The sequence below is a fragment of the Sapajus apella genome, unplaced genomic scaffold (genome assembly GCF_009761245.1).
Source record: "Sapajus apella isolate SASKATOON/1434 unplaced genomic scaffold, GSC_monkey_1.0 scaffold20, whole genome shotgun sequence".
NCBI classification, from domain to species: Eukaryota; Metazoa; Chordata; class Mammalia; order Primates; family Cebidae; genus Sapajus; species Sapajus apella.
In genome coordinates this window covers 26770404-26786208 of record NW_022436960.1, presented here as the reverse complement: position 1 = coordinate 26786208, position 15805 = coordinate 26770404, and the positions used below count along the sequence as shown (strand labels likewise).

Genomic DNA, 15805 nt, shown 5'->3' with positions numbered 1-15805 from the left:
ACGAGGCCAGCATGCTGGGGTCGTTCCCCACATGGGCACCTCAGCCCCTGAGGCGCCCTTTCCCGGCCAGCCCCTATTCACCATCCTTCCTTGGTCCCTGCCCCATCTCCTGGCTTCCTGCGGTACCGCCCCCACAACTCCCCGATCGCAGGGCGGAAGTGGGTGTGGCCACGGGCGGAAGCACTGGGTCAGGGGCCCGCTATCGCAGCCAGCCCCGCCCACTCGCCGCCGCCCCACCCCTCCGGCCCAGACCGGAAATGAGGTCAGAGAGGGAAACCCCGGCGGTGAGAGTCGGCCCAAAAAGCGGCGGCCGTTCGCGGTGGCTGCGGCAGCTGGTGAGGGGGTGGAGTGGGTTGAGAGTGTTGGGGTCCTGAGGGCTAGTGCCAGAGGGGATCGGATCGCCAAGCCGCGGCTGAGCGGCCAAGGGCGTCTTGGGGCTGCGGCAGCCGGCCGAAGGGTGAGGGTGGTGGGGCCTTGCTTTTCAGGGCCCATGTCCCTATCCCTGGGGATGTGGGTCGGACCGTCTCCGGGGCCACAGTCCCCTTTTCTCCTTTCTCCTTTTTGCCTCTCTGGGGCTGGCGGCAGCAAGAGGGCTTGGGAAACGGGCTATGGTCGCCCCAGCCCTCAGGGACGGGCCGGGGCGTGGTGGAGAGTCCTTCGAAACACTGTGTTTCTCACATATGTGGCCATGTTGCGACCCCCGATCCCGGAGGGAGCTCAGTCGCCACGACTTCCATTTTGGCAGTTTCTGCCCTAGAAGAGCCGACCCCCGTTCTTGGTGAGCCCAAATGAGAAGTTGCCTCCCGCCTCTCCCACCTCCTACTCCGCCCCTCACTTCCACCCTGCTCCTGCTTCTCTTCATACTTGCTGTCCACAACTACCAGTTCCTTCCTGTGCGTGACTCAGCCTCATCTCTACCCGGGTGCATGCCTGGTCCCCGGGTCCTCTCGAGAGTGTGCACCCGCAACTGGAGATGGGAGCCCTAGGGTCCTTCTGTCGCCTACTGTTCGAGTTGTAGGTTTTGATGCAGGAAAGGATTCTGCATAGGCATTTGACTACTGACTTCGTTCCATGTTCAAGTTTGTGCTGTTCTGAGGTTTTTGTTTGTTCTTTTGTTTTTTGTATTTTTGTTGCCTGAGTTTTTAAAGCAGTAATTCTTTATCAGGGAAGTGGATTTAGACATGCTGTTCCCACTTGTTTCTCTATTTTGGTCTTAGGGACACTTGTCTCCCAAACCTCAATCATGGCATTTTAACCCCTCCCCCCCCATTTTTTCCCCTCTTTTCACAGGCGTTGGTAAATCACTTCTTATTGCTTGAAAGAACTTGGCCTTTTTAAAGTGTATGTGCCTTTGAACACTTTGAGAAGCTTTGTTTGTATGGCAGTTTTGGAAGTAGGTGTCACCATTGCTCCTGAAGGTGTGGCAGATAAGCCAGAGGACTGTTTTCCTGCCTTTAAATTCATTGACATAGGCACAACATGAAAATCGTATTTAGAAAACGCTTTGCAAAGTGAAAACTGAATGAATGGAAATATGGTCGAAGAGTGACACCACAGAATTTTAAGCTCTAGTTTTGATCTTGAAAAACGGAAAAAGTGCTAAAAATTTAATATGTATTTAATTAGGTGCTGTACAAATTATGTTAAACATTTCCCCTTAAGAAGGAATTTTGAAGATTGCTCCTACTACTCTCATTTCTTGAAATGTTTGCCTCTGAAGTGACCCCTGAAATGTGATGTTTGGTTTGAGGATGCATAGAAAAATAAGAAATTTTAGAAAGCAGTTCGGCCAGAAATCTTAGAAACTTCAACTTATCCCTGTCATTTCAGCTGCTGTCGTATCATTTTATTCTGTGATTGTGTGGCACTGAAGCATATAACTAGGACGAACATTGATTTTCTGAAGGATAGGAGAGGGGCTTAAAAATTGTTAATTACTCAAAAATATATGAGCTTCCAGGTGGTAGTTGGTACCAGAATGGGTGCAAACTTAGTCTATTCTCCTTTCTGACTTCAAACCTGGGTCACTGCAATTTCTTGGATCACAAAAACTGCAGTCTTCTTTAAAGAGTGTCACTAAGTTGTCTTTCTGCCATGGCCATTGTCAGCAGTGACCCCAGGCCAAAGATCAGTTTTTCATTCATTCTCAATACCTTGTTGAGACTGTGTCCTGCTCTGTGTTTCCACAGTTCTACTGTGATTTTGAAGTTGTGTGTTTTTCTACTCCTGTCTAATGAGACAGTCTCTAATCTTTCTGGATCTCATCATTAGGTAATTCAGTGACAAGTTTAATTGGGGAAAGAGAGACGGGTCTAATTCCCCGAATTTGTTTTGGGTCCTGTCCCAGTTGTCATCTGGTGAGCAGGTTTTTGTGCTTAAGAATATGTTGACTTCAGTCATTTAACAATGGACAGAAAACTTATTTTTAGTGACTGAAGGAAGTGGTAGGAATAGAATCTAAGTGTAGCCAGATGAAAGGTGACATATTTTGTTTAGGCAGGCAGAACTATGGACTACCATGATCTGTTTTATCAAATTATTCTAAAACAGCAGATCCTTTTCATGCTCTCTTTTTCTTTTTCTTTTTTTACCCCCCTGAACTCCTTTTGGCAGATGTGGCCTCATGGATGAGCTGGTACACGACTTAGCATCAGCCTTGGAGCAGACATCTGAGCAGAATAAGCTTGGTGAGCTGTGGGAGGAGATGGCCCTGAGCCCCCGGCAGCAGAGGCGGCAGCTTCGGAAACGCCGAGGTCGGAAGCGTCGTTCTGACTTCACTCACCTGGCAGAGCATACCTGCTGCTACAGCGAGGCCTCTGAGTCAAGTCTGGATGAGGCCACTAAGGACTGTCGAGAAGTGGCCCCCGTGACCAATTTTAGTGACTCTGATGACACAATGGTAGCCAAACGACACCCAGCTCTTAATGCCATTGTTAAGAGTAAGCAACATTCTTGGCATGAATCTGACTCCTTTACTGAAAATGCACCTTGTCGACCACTCAGGCGCAGGCGGAAGGTGAAGCGAGTGACATCAGAGGTGGCTGCCAGCCTTCAGCAGAAGCTGAAGGTGTCAGATTGGAGCTATGAGAGAGGTTGCAGGTTCAAGTCTGCCAAGAAGCAACGTCTGTCCCGCTGGAAGGAGAATACTCCTTGGACCTCATCAGGCCATGGATTGTGTGAATCAGCAGAAAATAGGACTTTCCTAAGCAAAACAGGAAGGAAAGAAAGGATGGAGTGTGAAACAGATGAACAAAAACAGGGCTCTGATGAGAACATGTCAGAATGGTGAGATCTCCCTTACTAAGTCAAAGATTTTCCTGGTTAATTTTACCCAGAGTACACATCCACAGTCTTAGTGGGCTCTACTTTCTTTCAAACCAGCCACTTGAGTATTGACTTTGAAGCCTTCCTTGAATCAATCAGTAGTTTAGCTTTTTAAGGTACCATTCATGAGCCTATTTCCCTCTGTCAGGAAGGCTGTATGTAATAGAAACACAAATGTTTCTAAAAATTGTTTAAAACGCATACCTCAAATGCACAACTAATAATTTTACGTAAAAAAAATTTGCTGCTTATTATGCCATGTAGTTTGTACATAAATATTGTTCTTTAGAATTCAGGTTTCAGCAGAGGCTGGTATGTGAGTGTGTGAGAGAAAATGCTAGAGTCAGGCATACGGAGTTTGTAAATGTTCTGTTAAGTTGCCTGTCCCTATTAAGAATCATGGCTTTAGATACTTTTTGGCTGTAATTTTGTTCTCTGCTACTTGTGGTTTGACAATATCGAGTTTGTTTTTTTTATGGCTGACATTGAAGTTGTCTGAACACATGGTGGGCTTTGAAAATAACGGTGCCGAGTCCCATTAGTCTTACATCACATGTGATCAAGCCAGAAAAATTTGTCTCTAATGGGTGCATGTTTAAAAATGTAAGTGTAGTTTTGGTGACTTTTTATTTTTTACATCTCAGATAGTCCTAGGAACATTGATAGTGATTATCTTTTTCTTAATAGTGAGATTGCCATTGGTGTTTTGGATGGGACAATTCTTTATGGTGCATTGCAGAATATTTAGCATCTCTGCATTGTTCACATCCCCTGTTCCGTTATCAACCCAGAAGCCTCTGGGGTGATCCCTAGGTGGGTTGGGTACACCCATTTGACAACCAGTGTAGTCTATTACTGTTAATAGTAGTTGGCGTTTGTTAAGCACTATGTGCCAGACACTGTACTATGGACTTAACATATACTGTCTCGTTTTTTTTTTGACAGAGTCTCGCTCTGTCACTCAGGCTGGAGTGCAGAGGTGCAGTCTTGGCTCACTGCAACCTCTGCCTCCTGAGTTCAAGCAATTCTCCTATTTGAGCCTCCTGAGTAGCTGGAACTACAGGTGTGGGTCACCCTGCCTGGCTAATTTTTGTATTTTTAGTAGAGACGGGGTTTCACCATGTTGGCCAGGCTGGTCCTGAACTCCTGACCCGCCTCATCCTCCCAAAGTGCTGGGATTACAGGTGTGAGCCACTGCGCCCGGTTGGACTTAACATATACTCTTATTTAGTGTTCACAATTCCACTATATGGTGGATACCACTATTTGTATTTATAGAAGGGAAGTCGAGGTCATAAGAGCTTAGATAATTTGCCTAAGGTCATCCAGTGCCAAAACTGAGAATCAAGCCTGATGCCAAAGCGTACTCTTAACTGCCATGTTGTGTTGCCCTTTGAGCTGTTTTGTCTCAACTTAACTTTCCCAGCTGCAGGACATATGACTTTCCTGAAACGTGTCTTAAAAACCAAGGCGTTAATCTTAGGAACTTTGAGGTGAGGCTGTGTCAGTAACAGGAAAAGCTGTTTAGGTCTTTATGCCTGTACCTTTCATGGATGGTTTTTAATCCAGCTTTTAAACTTTTTCTTATTAACTTTATATTTGCCAGTTATATATTTATATATTTATATAACTGTAAATTATATTGAGATAAGCTCATAATTTGACTTTCCTAATTTTCCTCTAATGCCTAATTCCCTTTAAGATTTATACAATTTATATGAATATATTTGGATTATAAAGATACTTTTTCTCAGACTATTTTTAATCAAACAAGAAATGCATAGTCAACTTGTAGCCTTTCACACTATTGAAACCCTCTATCAAGACATTCAAGTTTGTTTTAATATTAAGCATATATACCAAATAGAAGCCTTCTTAGTGTTGAGAATGGTGATTTTAAAAGTAGCCTTTTGGGATGATAGCCTTGTGTATGTTTCTTCCCCAGAATTTCTTGTTAAACTACGACGTAATTGTGTGTGTGAGAGAGAGAGACTGTTAACTCTGTCTGCTCTGAGATAACAGCCCAAGTATGGCTCCAGATGTAGAGCCTATAATCTAGCAGTGAGATGCTTTGCCCTTTTCTGTTCCTTCTTTCTTCAGACACATCTATTGATCGTTCTAGTCAGGATGTGGCAATATAAATTCTAGTTATCTGAGAGTCTGGATAAACTTAAGTGGATGGGAATTCTTATGAAATTCTTACTCTTTTCAAATTGAGGAGACCTCATTCCCCCATTTGGGCTATTACCCTGGTCCCTCACTTCAGAGTAGGCTTGTAGCTGTGAAGGAATAATGGGTGGAGTGGTAACACACATGGCATGAGGAAAGTTCTCTAAAATCTTCTAATTATTTAGGAGTTCTAAATTCTCCTACTTGTCTCAATTCATCTGTAGTTACAAACAGAAATGCTTTGTATTTTTTCCTCCTAGGTTCATTCTGTGAAGAAAGGGAGTGATTCTTACTCTTTGACCACATGTTGTGTTCAGCCCCTCCTCAACAGGAGAGTGGAACTAAAATCTTTTCATATTCAAGCTGCCCTTGATTATTAGGCACACCTTTAAACAGGGCTAGCACTAGAGTGTAAGTAGATAATAGTTTATGATTTCGTTATACTGTTTTGGTGAGTTGATTCTGTCAACATTTTTCTTTTTTTTTTTTCACTACATTTTTAAAAGAAATACTTTCAAGAATCTTCTTGGTTACCCTTTCATAAATCTGCTTGGCTGTACCACTGTTTATTCACATACAAATCAAAATGTAGAATTTTACTTTTTAGCAGTGGTATTGATGGTTGTCAGAGTAATGATCCACATTGTAAGATTATTAAGATGAAGTTCATTGTTAAGCTTAGCTTAGCCTAGTCAATGGTAGAGTTGTGTTTTTTTTTTTTAAGCATGAATTAGGTGTTTTAGATTTAAAAATGTATGTCACAATCAGCTTATTTCTAATTTCCTTAAACTCACTCTTTGTGAACTAAACATGGAGTAGTTATAGACTTCATCAATATTTGCTTGCTTTTCCCTTTCTGGTCTTCCCTTAATATTACACCAACCAATCCCTCACACGTTCTGAGAGTTATAAAATGGTTATAGTGAAATAGTTTTTTTCTGCTTGCATAGAGATCAAACTATTATTTTAATATTTTTTCTGTATATGTGTATGAGTATTCTGAAGTAGAACAACTATTCTAAAATTATTTTCTACCAATCTTTATTCAAATTGTATAGCAGCTATTAATAGCTATTAGCTATTAGGTGACTGTAGCCTCGTTTTGTTCTGTTCTTTACTAACATATTACTTGTTTGTGCCCCTTGAATATAGTTTAGCTTCTTTTTCTTTCATAAGTGAATTGGTTGGGTGATGGCCAGAAGTCACATTCAGGAGCCTTCCTAAGGTGATGTATTAGAGGCTGATCTCACAGGAAAGAAAATATTCTCCTCTCTTGGAAGGCAAGTGACAGAGATAGAGTGCTAAACCTACCCCCTCCTTCTCCAGCCCAGGCTGACCTTCTATGGCCCCTTGGTGCCTCTTGTTTTCTTATTTTTATAGAAAATCAATATCCTTTCTGACACAAACAATAGCTCAGAAGCAAGAATAAATGGGAGAAAGCTGAGATCTCTGTCCATCACCTCTCACTTTAACTCCCCCAAACTCTTTAATTATGAGCATGCTTTGCTCCAGGTGCTTGTGACAGTGAAATTGCTAAATGAGGACCATTTTAACCAAAGATTGGGTGATCAATAATACTCTATAGCGGTAGCTTGTTGGATCAATAGCATTCATTATTTCATGGTTAAGGTAAGTAGCCTCCTTTGCAAGTGGAGGTCATTAATCAGGGGTTACTGAAGCTGTGGAAAAGAATATGTATGGTAGGTGGGGATGTTCTGTTTTCTGTAAGTAGGGATGCTGACCAAGAGTATATTTACCATTGTTGCAATTGGTAGTATTGCAGGTAAGAGTATCGAATAGCTAACACAGTGGGCTTATATGGATATATTCACAGTTCTGTTAGTATCCTTAGGAACAACTATAAAACACAGCTTAGGAGGTAGATATGATCCTGTTATACTTGAAAGTCTATGTCTTGAAAGAAAAATCCATCTTTTAAGAGGTAGAAGAGTCTCCCTCTTAAAAGAAATGTTGGGATTGTTCCATGTGACTCCAAAGGACAGAACTAGGACTCAGGGATAGAAAGCACAGAGTGTTACACTTTGCCACGGTATAAAATATAACATTCTAACAATTGGGACTCTGTAAAAATGAAGTGAATTGTTTCACCCTGTAATGCGTAATGACTTCTAGATCAGTTGGATTCAAACATGGGCTTGATGATGCTTACTTTGTTGTGGAGTTAAGAAGGTTGAACTGAAGACTTCTGAGATCCCCTTGTAACACTGAGATTCTGTGATTCTTTTCAGTTATAGTCTACCTCCCCACTTTGTAATATCTTACCTGGTAAGTAGTCTCAATTGCCCACTGGCGGTCATCTTCAGACATTCGTTCTTTCTCTGAACATTTAGAATGATATTGTGTTTTCTCTTGTTTTGCAGAATTTGTTCAAAGCCCTCTTGGTATTTGCCAGCAAGGGTGCATAGATTACCCTTGGACCCCTTCTATACTCCCATGGACATAGGTAACATGCCATTCTCAGATCTACAGCTAGCCAAGAGGATATGTAGATCCCCTAGCCCAATTCCTAGTGCTGCTGGGAGGCTTTTATCTTATATAGCTATGCTGCACTGGAATAGTATCTTCCAACTCTCACTGCCTGAGTCCGACCCCATTCCAGGAGTGTGCCATAAATGAAGGTGTAGAAAACACTACAATTTCCAGAATGTACTGTCTCCAGAATGCACTTCTCTGCCTATGTCAACTGGAATGTTTATTCTTGAAGACTATACTTTCTAGGACTCAATACCCTATAACTACTTCCTACCCCCAAACACAAATATACACAAAACGCCAAGCTTCCCTATCTAAGTGTACTCTGGGAGTTACAGCCGCTAAATAGAAACTGAAAGATACTCAGTAGGAAGAGAAGGATGGAACCACATGCTGCCTTAAACTGCAGCTACCTGATTTTCTGACTGAAACAGGCCTTACATTTCTGAACCACAAGATGACTGTGGAGAAAAGATGCAGGGGCTTGCTGTCTACCTTCAGGGCAGGCCCAGCACTTCTAACGTGGGACTCCATTTCATTGTGGAGTGCAGTTCGATCAGCCTCGTAGTCTGAGGAAATCTTGGCAATAGACCATCTGTATTCTCTACTGCTGCAGAAAAAAATTGTCCTAGAACATAGTAGCTCTAAATAAAGAGGCCCAGTGTGTGAGTATGTAACTATTCCCAAGGGAGAAACCAAAGTGCTGGAGAAAAAAAATAATTTCAAAGATACCACTGAAGATAAAAAAGTCTTCCTCAGTTGAAAAATTAAGTCTAATGGGAAGAGACCTCTACTGAGACATATCTTTTCAAAAAATATTTTATCTTAGTTTTTTTTTTTTCCCCCCACACATGCTGAGGACTAAGGAAAGAAAAATCTTAAAAGGGGTTGAAGGCTGGGTGCGGTGGTTCGGGTCTGTATTCCTAACACTTTGGGAGGCTGAGGCAGGAGGATCCCTTGAGCCCAGGAGTTCAAGACTGCACTGAGCTATGATTATACCACTACACTCCAGATCCTGGGCGACAGAATGGGACTCTGTCTCTTAAAACAAAGTTGGGGGTGAGGCGTGAAAATAAAACTGACATTCATCCCTAAGGTAGTAAGTGTAAGGTCTACATTTGCCCATAGAGTTTTGAGAGGGAAAAGGTGACTCACCCCACCCTGAATTTTATAGACAGTAAAGGTATATTTCATATGGAAAAGCAGCAGAAAGACATTCTTAGATATGAAGTTTCCAGAATCCATGCTTTTTAAAAACTTACGCTGAGAAGACACTTCATCTACCTAAAGATGAATCACTATTAGCTCTAAGAAAAGGGAAACCTTGAAAGGATGGGTGGACTTCTCTGAGCCACAGCCCTCAGCTCAATAGCAGAGTCCTGAGGAATATCATATCTCTGCAAAGTATACCTGACTGTACTAGTCACAGTGTCTAACCTGTCAGCCTGGGGAGGTTGCTGCCTTTCATGGCATCATCTGAATGAAACTGAAAAACAAATTCTTTTATTATGTATTCTCATTACTTACAGGAATAATTTCGGAACTGATGTGAGATATTTCTCTGAATAACCTCTCCCTCAGTCATGTTTACTGCTATATTCAGAAGTCTGATTACAAAGGGTTACCAGTGTACCACCTGTACCCTGGGAAAAAAATGGAAATTAATAGTAAGAACAAAAATGCCTTTGGGCAGTGGATATAAGAGTGACCTTTTTCCACATTTTTCTAAATTCTGAAACAACTTTTATTTTTGTTAAGTGCATTATTATTTACTAAAAAAACTTTTAGAATGACGATGCAAGCCGTAAACTTTATTTTAAGATAGTTATTAATCAGATGCAAAAAACAGCTCTTATTAAGTTACTTGGTTAATAAGCTCTTAAATGGGGGAGTAACAAACCCAGATGGTAACTTAACACCAACTTGTGATTATAGGTGATAAACTAATTCTCTGCCTCATTATAATTGGAACAGGTATGAATTACTCTTTCAGTTCTAACTTGACAGTGTTTTGTGGTTAGGAGTATAAAAGAATTAGCAAGCCCTCAGGTCAGAGGGTGTGCTATGCCATTTGTGGGAATTCAGAAGGGTTTGTCTTGTTGAAACTAGAAGCTACTGTTTAGGAAGAAGGGAATTAATCTCAACAAAGAGTTTATAAAGATTCTGTATTGTCTGTTGCTGCAGGAAAAGTTGCTCTAAAACTTACTAGCTCTGGGCTGGGCGCGGTGGCTCAAGCCTATAATCCCAGCACTGTGGGAGGCTGAGGCGGGTGGATCACGAGGTCAAGAGATCGAGACCATCCTGGTCAACATGGTGAAACCCCGTCTCTACTAAAAATACAAAAAATTAGCTGGGCATGGTGGCGCGTGCCTGTAATCCCAGCGACTCAGGAGGCTGAGGCAGGAGAATTGCCTGAACCTGGGAGGCGGAGGTTGCGGTGAGCCTAGATCATGCCATTGCACTCCAGCCTGGGTAACAAGAGCGAAACTCCGTCTCAAAAAAAAAAAAAAAAAAAAAAAAAAAAAAAAAAAAAAAACTTACTAGCTCTAGGAGGCTGGGCATGGTGGCTCATGGGTGTAATCCCAGCACTTTGGGAGGCTGAGGCAGGTGGACCACCTAAGGTCAGGAAACCGAAACCAGCCTGACCAACAAGTTGAAACCCTGTTTCTACTAAAAATATGAAAATTAGCTGGGCATGGTGGTGTGTGCCTGTAGTCCCAGCTACTTGGGGGGCTGAGACAGGAGAATTGCTTGAACCCGGGAGGAAGAAGTTGTAGTGAGCCGAGATCACGTCACTGCACTCCAGCCTGGACAACAGAGCAAGACTCTGTCTCAAAAAATAAAAATATAAAAAACTTAACTGGCTGTAAACAATGAACATTTTATCACTTAGAATCTGAGAGTGACTTAGCTGGGTGGTTCTGGTTCAGAGTCTCCTTATGAGGTTATGGCCTAACTGCTGGCAGGAAGCCTCAGTTCTCTCAAGGCGTGACTAGGGCTGAAGGACTTGCTTTCAAGCTCACTCATGTGGCTGTTGGCAGAGCTCATTTCCTCATAAAGTTGTTGGACTTAGAATCTCAGTCCCTTTTCATGTGGGCCCCTCCACATGCCCATCAGCCTCCTTAGGACATGATAGTTGGCTTCCCCTTGAGCAGGTGATCTGAGGGACGAGGAGAGACAGAGAGCCCAAGATGAAAGCCACAGTCTTGTATAACCTAATCTCAGAAGTGGCAGCCTGTTGCTTCTGCCATATGCGGTCAGTTATATAGACCAGCCCTGGTGCAGTGTGAGAGGTACTACACTGGGGTGTGCGTTAATGGGAGGCTGGATAATTGGGAGTCATCTTGGAGTCTGGTTATCACAAATGACTACTGGCCTTCTGAAAACTTTTTCCTAGCCTTGTGTGATGCTAAAGTCAGGAAAAGTATTCTCAGACTTTGGTATTTCTCCTCAACTTGTTAAAATAATGTTTTAACTTTGATTTCAAAGGAAGAACATTCAAGAAGCATAAGGGCAAGTTAAGTATGGGTCCCTGAGAGTATATTTTGGTGTATTTTATATCAGTATGCCAAAGATGAGTGTTATTTAAATTCAAGATATGGAATTAAGAGGGAGAGCTTCTTTCCAAAGTGAGTTTATAATTAGTTTTCTTAGGGTTCAGCATATGTGATGTATTATTTGCTGATCAGGGATAGTAGTCAAAGCACAGCTACAGTTTTAGTTGTACCTGAAAGTTTTAAGTAGCTAAAAGCAAAGGAACACTTATTCCCTAGTTAATCTGTTTACATTTTCAGGAGAATGAAAAGTCCTGAAATTCAAAGGTATCTTCTGAATAGAGAACCACAGGATTGACTTTAGTAAATGAGATGAGTATCTGTGCCGTCCATGTGGTAGTGGCCATTCAGTGAGTACAGGGGCTTTAGGCATACACTGCCCTGGCTCTGACGCTTACTTGCTGTGCGGTGTTGGGTAAGTTGTGTACTTTCTCTAAACCCCCTTCCATTTGTAACATGAGGTTGATGTATTTACCATGTAGATTTTGAAGGTAGGAGAAGCATAATAATGAATATGATGAAGTGCTTAGTATATTACCTGGCCTGAAGTAGAACTCAGTGAATGATATTTTTGGTATCATTAATAGTAGCCTTCTGTATTAATAATTTTCTGAATAAACTCAGTTCAAGTACCAAACCCCTTCCTGAGACACTTGTAGATCTTGGTTGAGAGCAGTGCCTCCTCTCTTGGATGAAACCCAGTGCAGGAAAAATAATAGATTTTATAGGCCATATTTTGTTTTTCCATTTAAAGTGAAAATAGGTTTGCATCCCATAAAATTTAGATCGCTGTTCTAATGAGAAGGTTGTCAGTGAGGAAATTACCACTGTTAACCTCTAAAATAATATTTAGACACAGACTCAGCGCCCTGGAAGTAGCTTTCTAATCCTTCATCCTTTGCATTTGTGTATTGCTTTAGAGTTCAGAAAGTGAGGTCATATGCCTCATACTATCACATCCTCAATAATCCATCCACATCTTACATGTAGGAAAATAGGACTAAAGAGTTGAAATGACATGCCACAAAGGCCATATAAGGGCAGGCAACAGAGGTGTCTAGAACAAGTTCATTCCATTTATGTAACATTTACTGAATATCTGTTATTTGCCAGGCGCTATGCTAGGCACTGGGGACACTGAGATGAGCAAGATACTTTTTTTCCCTGACGAGATCACTCTCTTCCACGGTGACGGGATCTTTCTGCCTGGGTTAGGCAAGGAAGGGTGAACTGTGCGACTCCTGAGTAGTTTCAGTTCTACCAGTTTGTCAGAAGGTCCAGCTGCCTTCTGATTGTTTCTGGATCTGGATGCTTCAGACCATTTGAGGCGCTGGCCCAGCCCTGGTAAGGAAGTGGTATTGTTGTTTCTATGGGATGTTGACTGCTGTATCCAGCTAATGTGCACAGCCTCCTCTTTTCTCAAGTTGTTTCCCTAAAAGGAATGCCCTACTTCCTCCAGCCCTCTGCTTTGTTCATCATCGTAGATCAGGGTTCTCACCTTAGGCACTGCTGGCATTTTGGGCCAGATAATTATCTGTTTTGGGGCTGTGCTGCGCATTGCAGGATGTTGAGCAGCATCCCTGGCCTCTCCTCACTAAATGGCAGTAGTTCAACAACTCCTCCTTCCCTGCTTCAAGTCATGACTACCACAAATGTTTTTGGAAATTGCCAGATGACGCCTTGGGAGGGGGCTGCACAATTGTCTCTAGTTGAGAACCATAGTTCTTGGTGTTTTTGGTACTGAGATTGAGATTGGGTTTTTACTTTATTGACTCTTCTTTTACCAGTAAGTTTGAGTTTCAAATTACAGAACATAATACAACCAAAACACTGATCTATAGAATATAGAATATAAAAATATAAGAATATAGAATAAAAAACCATTGATCTATAGCTTTAAAACTGAGAGTTTTTGCTAATTTCAAAACAATACCCTTTAATTGTACCTTGAAAGGGCAAACAGAACTTGGAAGAAAAGCAGTTGAGATGAAACCATTTTCAAGTCAGTACCAAGTTTACAGTGTTTAGCTAACAGTGGACAAGAGGTATCCATAGTGTTTTATTAGGCTCAATTCCTATGATGACATATTTGTCAGAGATCGAGACCATCCTGGTCAACATGGTGAAACCCCGTCTCTACTAAAAATACAAAAATTAGCTGGGCATGGTGGCGCGTGCCTGTAATCCCAGCTACTCAGGAGGCTGAGGCAGGAGAATTGCCTGAACCCAGGAGGTGGCAGTTGCAGTGAGCCCAGACAGCTCCATTGCACTCCAGCCTGGGTAACAAGTGTGAAACTGTCTCAAAAAAAAGAAAGTAGATGCCACACCCAATCATCTGGCTTACCTAGAGTACCTCTGCTTTTAAGCAGGCTTTGTTGGGAAGGTTAGACAGAGATGTGTAACAAAACAAAGAAAGCAATCTAAGTGATGAAAAATTTCACAGTAAAACATTGGGAGCAAAAGCCTTTGGAGCTGCAGGTTAAGGTGACTTTCTTTACACTAACTGTTGTTTCAGTTGATGTAGCTCAGTTGCTTTTCTAGCAATGTTGTAATACTTAGGCAGTACAGTTGGTGGCCCAACTTATACTGAATTCATAAGAAAATAAAATGAAAGAATCTATAAAGAAATAGGGTTTGTTCCACCGTGGCACATGTATACCTGTGTAACAAACATGCATGTTCTGCACACATATACCAGAACTTAAAAAATAGAGATAGGATTTGTTTTATTTACTATTTCTGTGACAGATCTTTTGCATCTGGTATTCAGAGACAAACTTGAGTGAGGAAAGCATTGCTTCTTAATTGGCATTCTTAAGATTTAGTTTGGCAGGATGTTTGGAAATGTTGCAAAATACAAAATATTTTCAGATTTTTGATCCAGGAATATAGATTGGGATTTTGCCGAGCCTGTTTTTTATATAGCATGGTGAAAATGCTTCTTCCTTGCTTTGGTTTCTTGCATCTTCTAGAGCAGGTGATAAAAAAATTGACTGTCTTGGAAGAAAATACTTCCAATCAAGGAATAGCTAATACTGTAGAGGATTGAGAAGTTTTTCTTCAACCAGAGAAATCAAATTTAGAAGCGCACTGTCAGAAGAAACAGAATCAACTGTGAGCAATATTATTGTTTTTAACTTCAGTTTCTTTTTTCAGAATGAGTTTTGTGTAACTGCTCAATGTGAAGGAAGATAGTAAATTCGGAAAATACAAGTTTTGCCACTTTTTTTCTTATTCATGGATTTTTGTTTACTTCTTTGTAAATGAGGAAAACACTTGAAAGATGCTAGCTGTCTTAAAGTTATATAGCTTCATTTGAAACTGATAGCTGGCAACATTTAAAAATAAAATTGTTTGGTAAACTTGTAAATTTGTGTTAATACACCAAACTAGGTTGAAATAACTTCTTGGAGCTTTAGTAACTAATTTCCTAGTCCTAAACTAACAAAGTGACTTTAGATTTTGTTTAGTACTCTAAAATATAAGTGAAAATTTTAGAATTCTCCTTTTTTTTTTTTTTTTTGGTGAGGGAGGAAAATAAAACTTTGTAGCTTCCCTATGAAATTTACATATCTGATTGGCTAACAGGTTGGAGTGAAATTAGGAAAGCTTGAAAACCAAAATAAGTGTACAGTGCTTTGTTTTTGACTAGAACTGATGAGTTCTCTTGTGTTTTACTCTTTTTACAGTGAAACCAGCAGTGTGTGTAGCAGCAGTGACACTGGGCTCTTTACCAATGATGAAGGGCGACAAGGTAATGTTGATCCCAGCTTTGGGACATTGGTTCTGTGTTTATGGAAAGATTTGAATAATCATAGGAGTGACTCTGGAGAATATGGTGACTGTCTGTGGCAGTGGTTCTCAAGCTTTAAGGCATGTGAGAGCCATCTGGGGAACTGTTAAAACCCCAGAGCCATGAGCTCCCAGAAATCAAATAGGTCTAGAGTTGGCCTTTGGAATCTGCATTTTTCACAAGCACCTGAAGTGATTTTTATGCAGGTAGATCAGACATTGGGAATCACTGGTCTAGGTAGTCAGTGTCGAGCCTGGGACGTTGCGAAGTTTCTTTTTATTAGAATCAAGAAATAGCCTCGTGTTACTGTCTTTTTTTAGATATTAAGACATTCTTATTTTCATATAGACAAAATTTTGTCACTTTTATAGACTTACTTATAAATGATTATAGTGTTCCAGGTGAATATATTATATAGAACATCATCTTCCTCAAAGTAAAACTCCTGGAGTATAACTCCTGGAGTCCTGTG

At 41.2% G+C, this 15805-nt stretch overlaps 1 protein-coding gene across 4 annotated transcripts in view; it reads left to right on the top strand.

The window, feature by feature from the left end:
* The first annotated feature begins 232 nt into the window (after positions 1-232).
* GPATCH2L (G-patch domain containing 2 like) overlaps positions 233-15805 on the top strand; it is a 52107-nt gene continuing 36534 nt past the window's right edge. For all 4 annotated transcript variants that reach the window (XR_004271771.1, XM_032287791.1, XM_032287792.1 and 1 more), the window contains exons 1-3: positions 233-335; positions 2614-3285; positions 15230-15294. Coding sequence is in view for 3 of the 4 variants with exons in the window: in XM_032287791.1 (XP_032143682.1) it covers positions 2624-3285; positions 15230-15294 (727 nt within the window). In the remaining variant the exon portion in view is untranslated. The remainder of the gene's footprint in view (positions 336-2613; positions 3286-15229; positions 15295-15805) is intronic.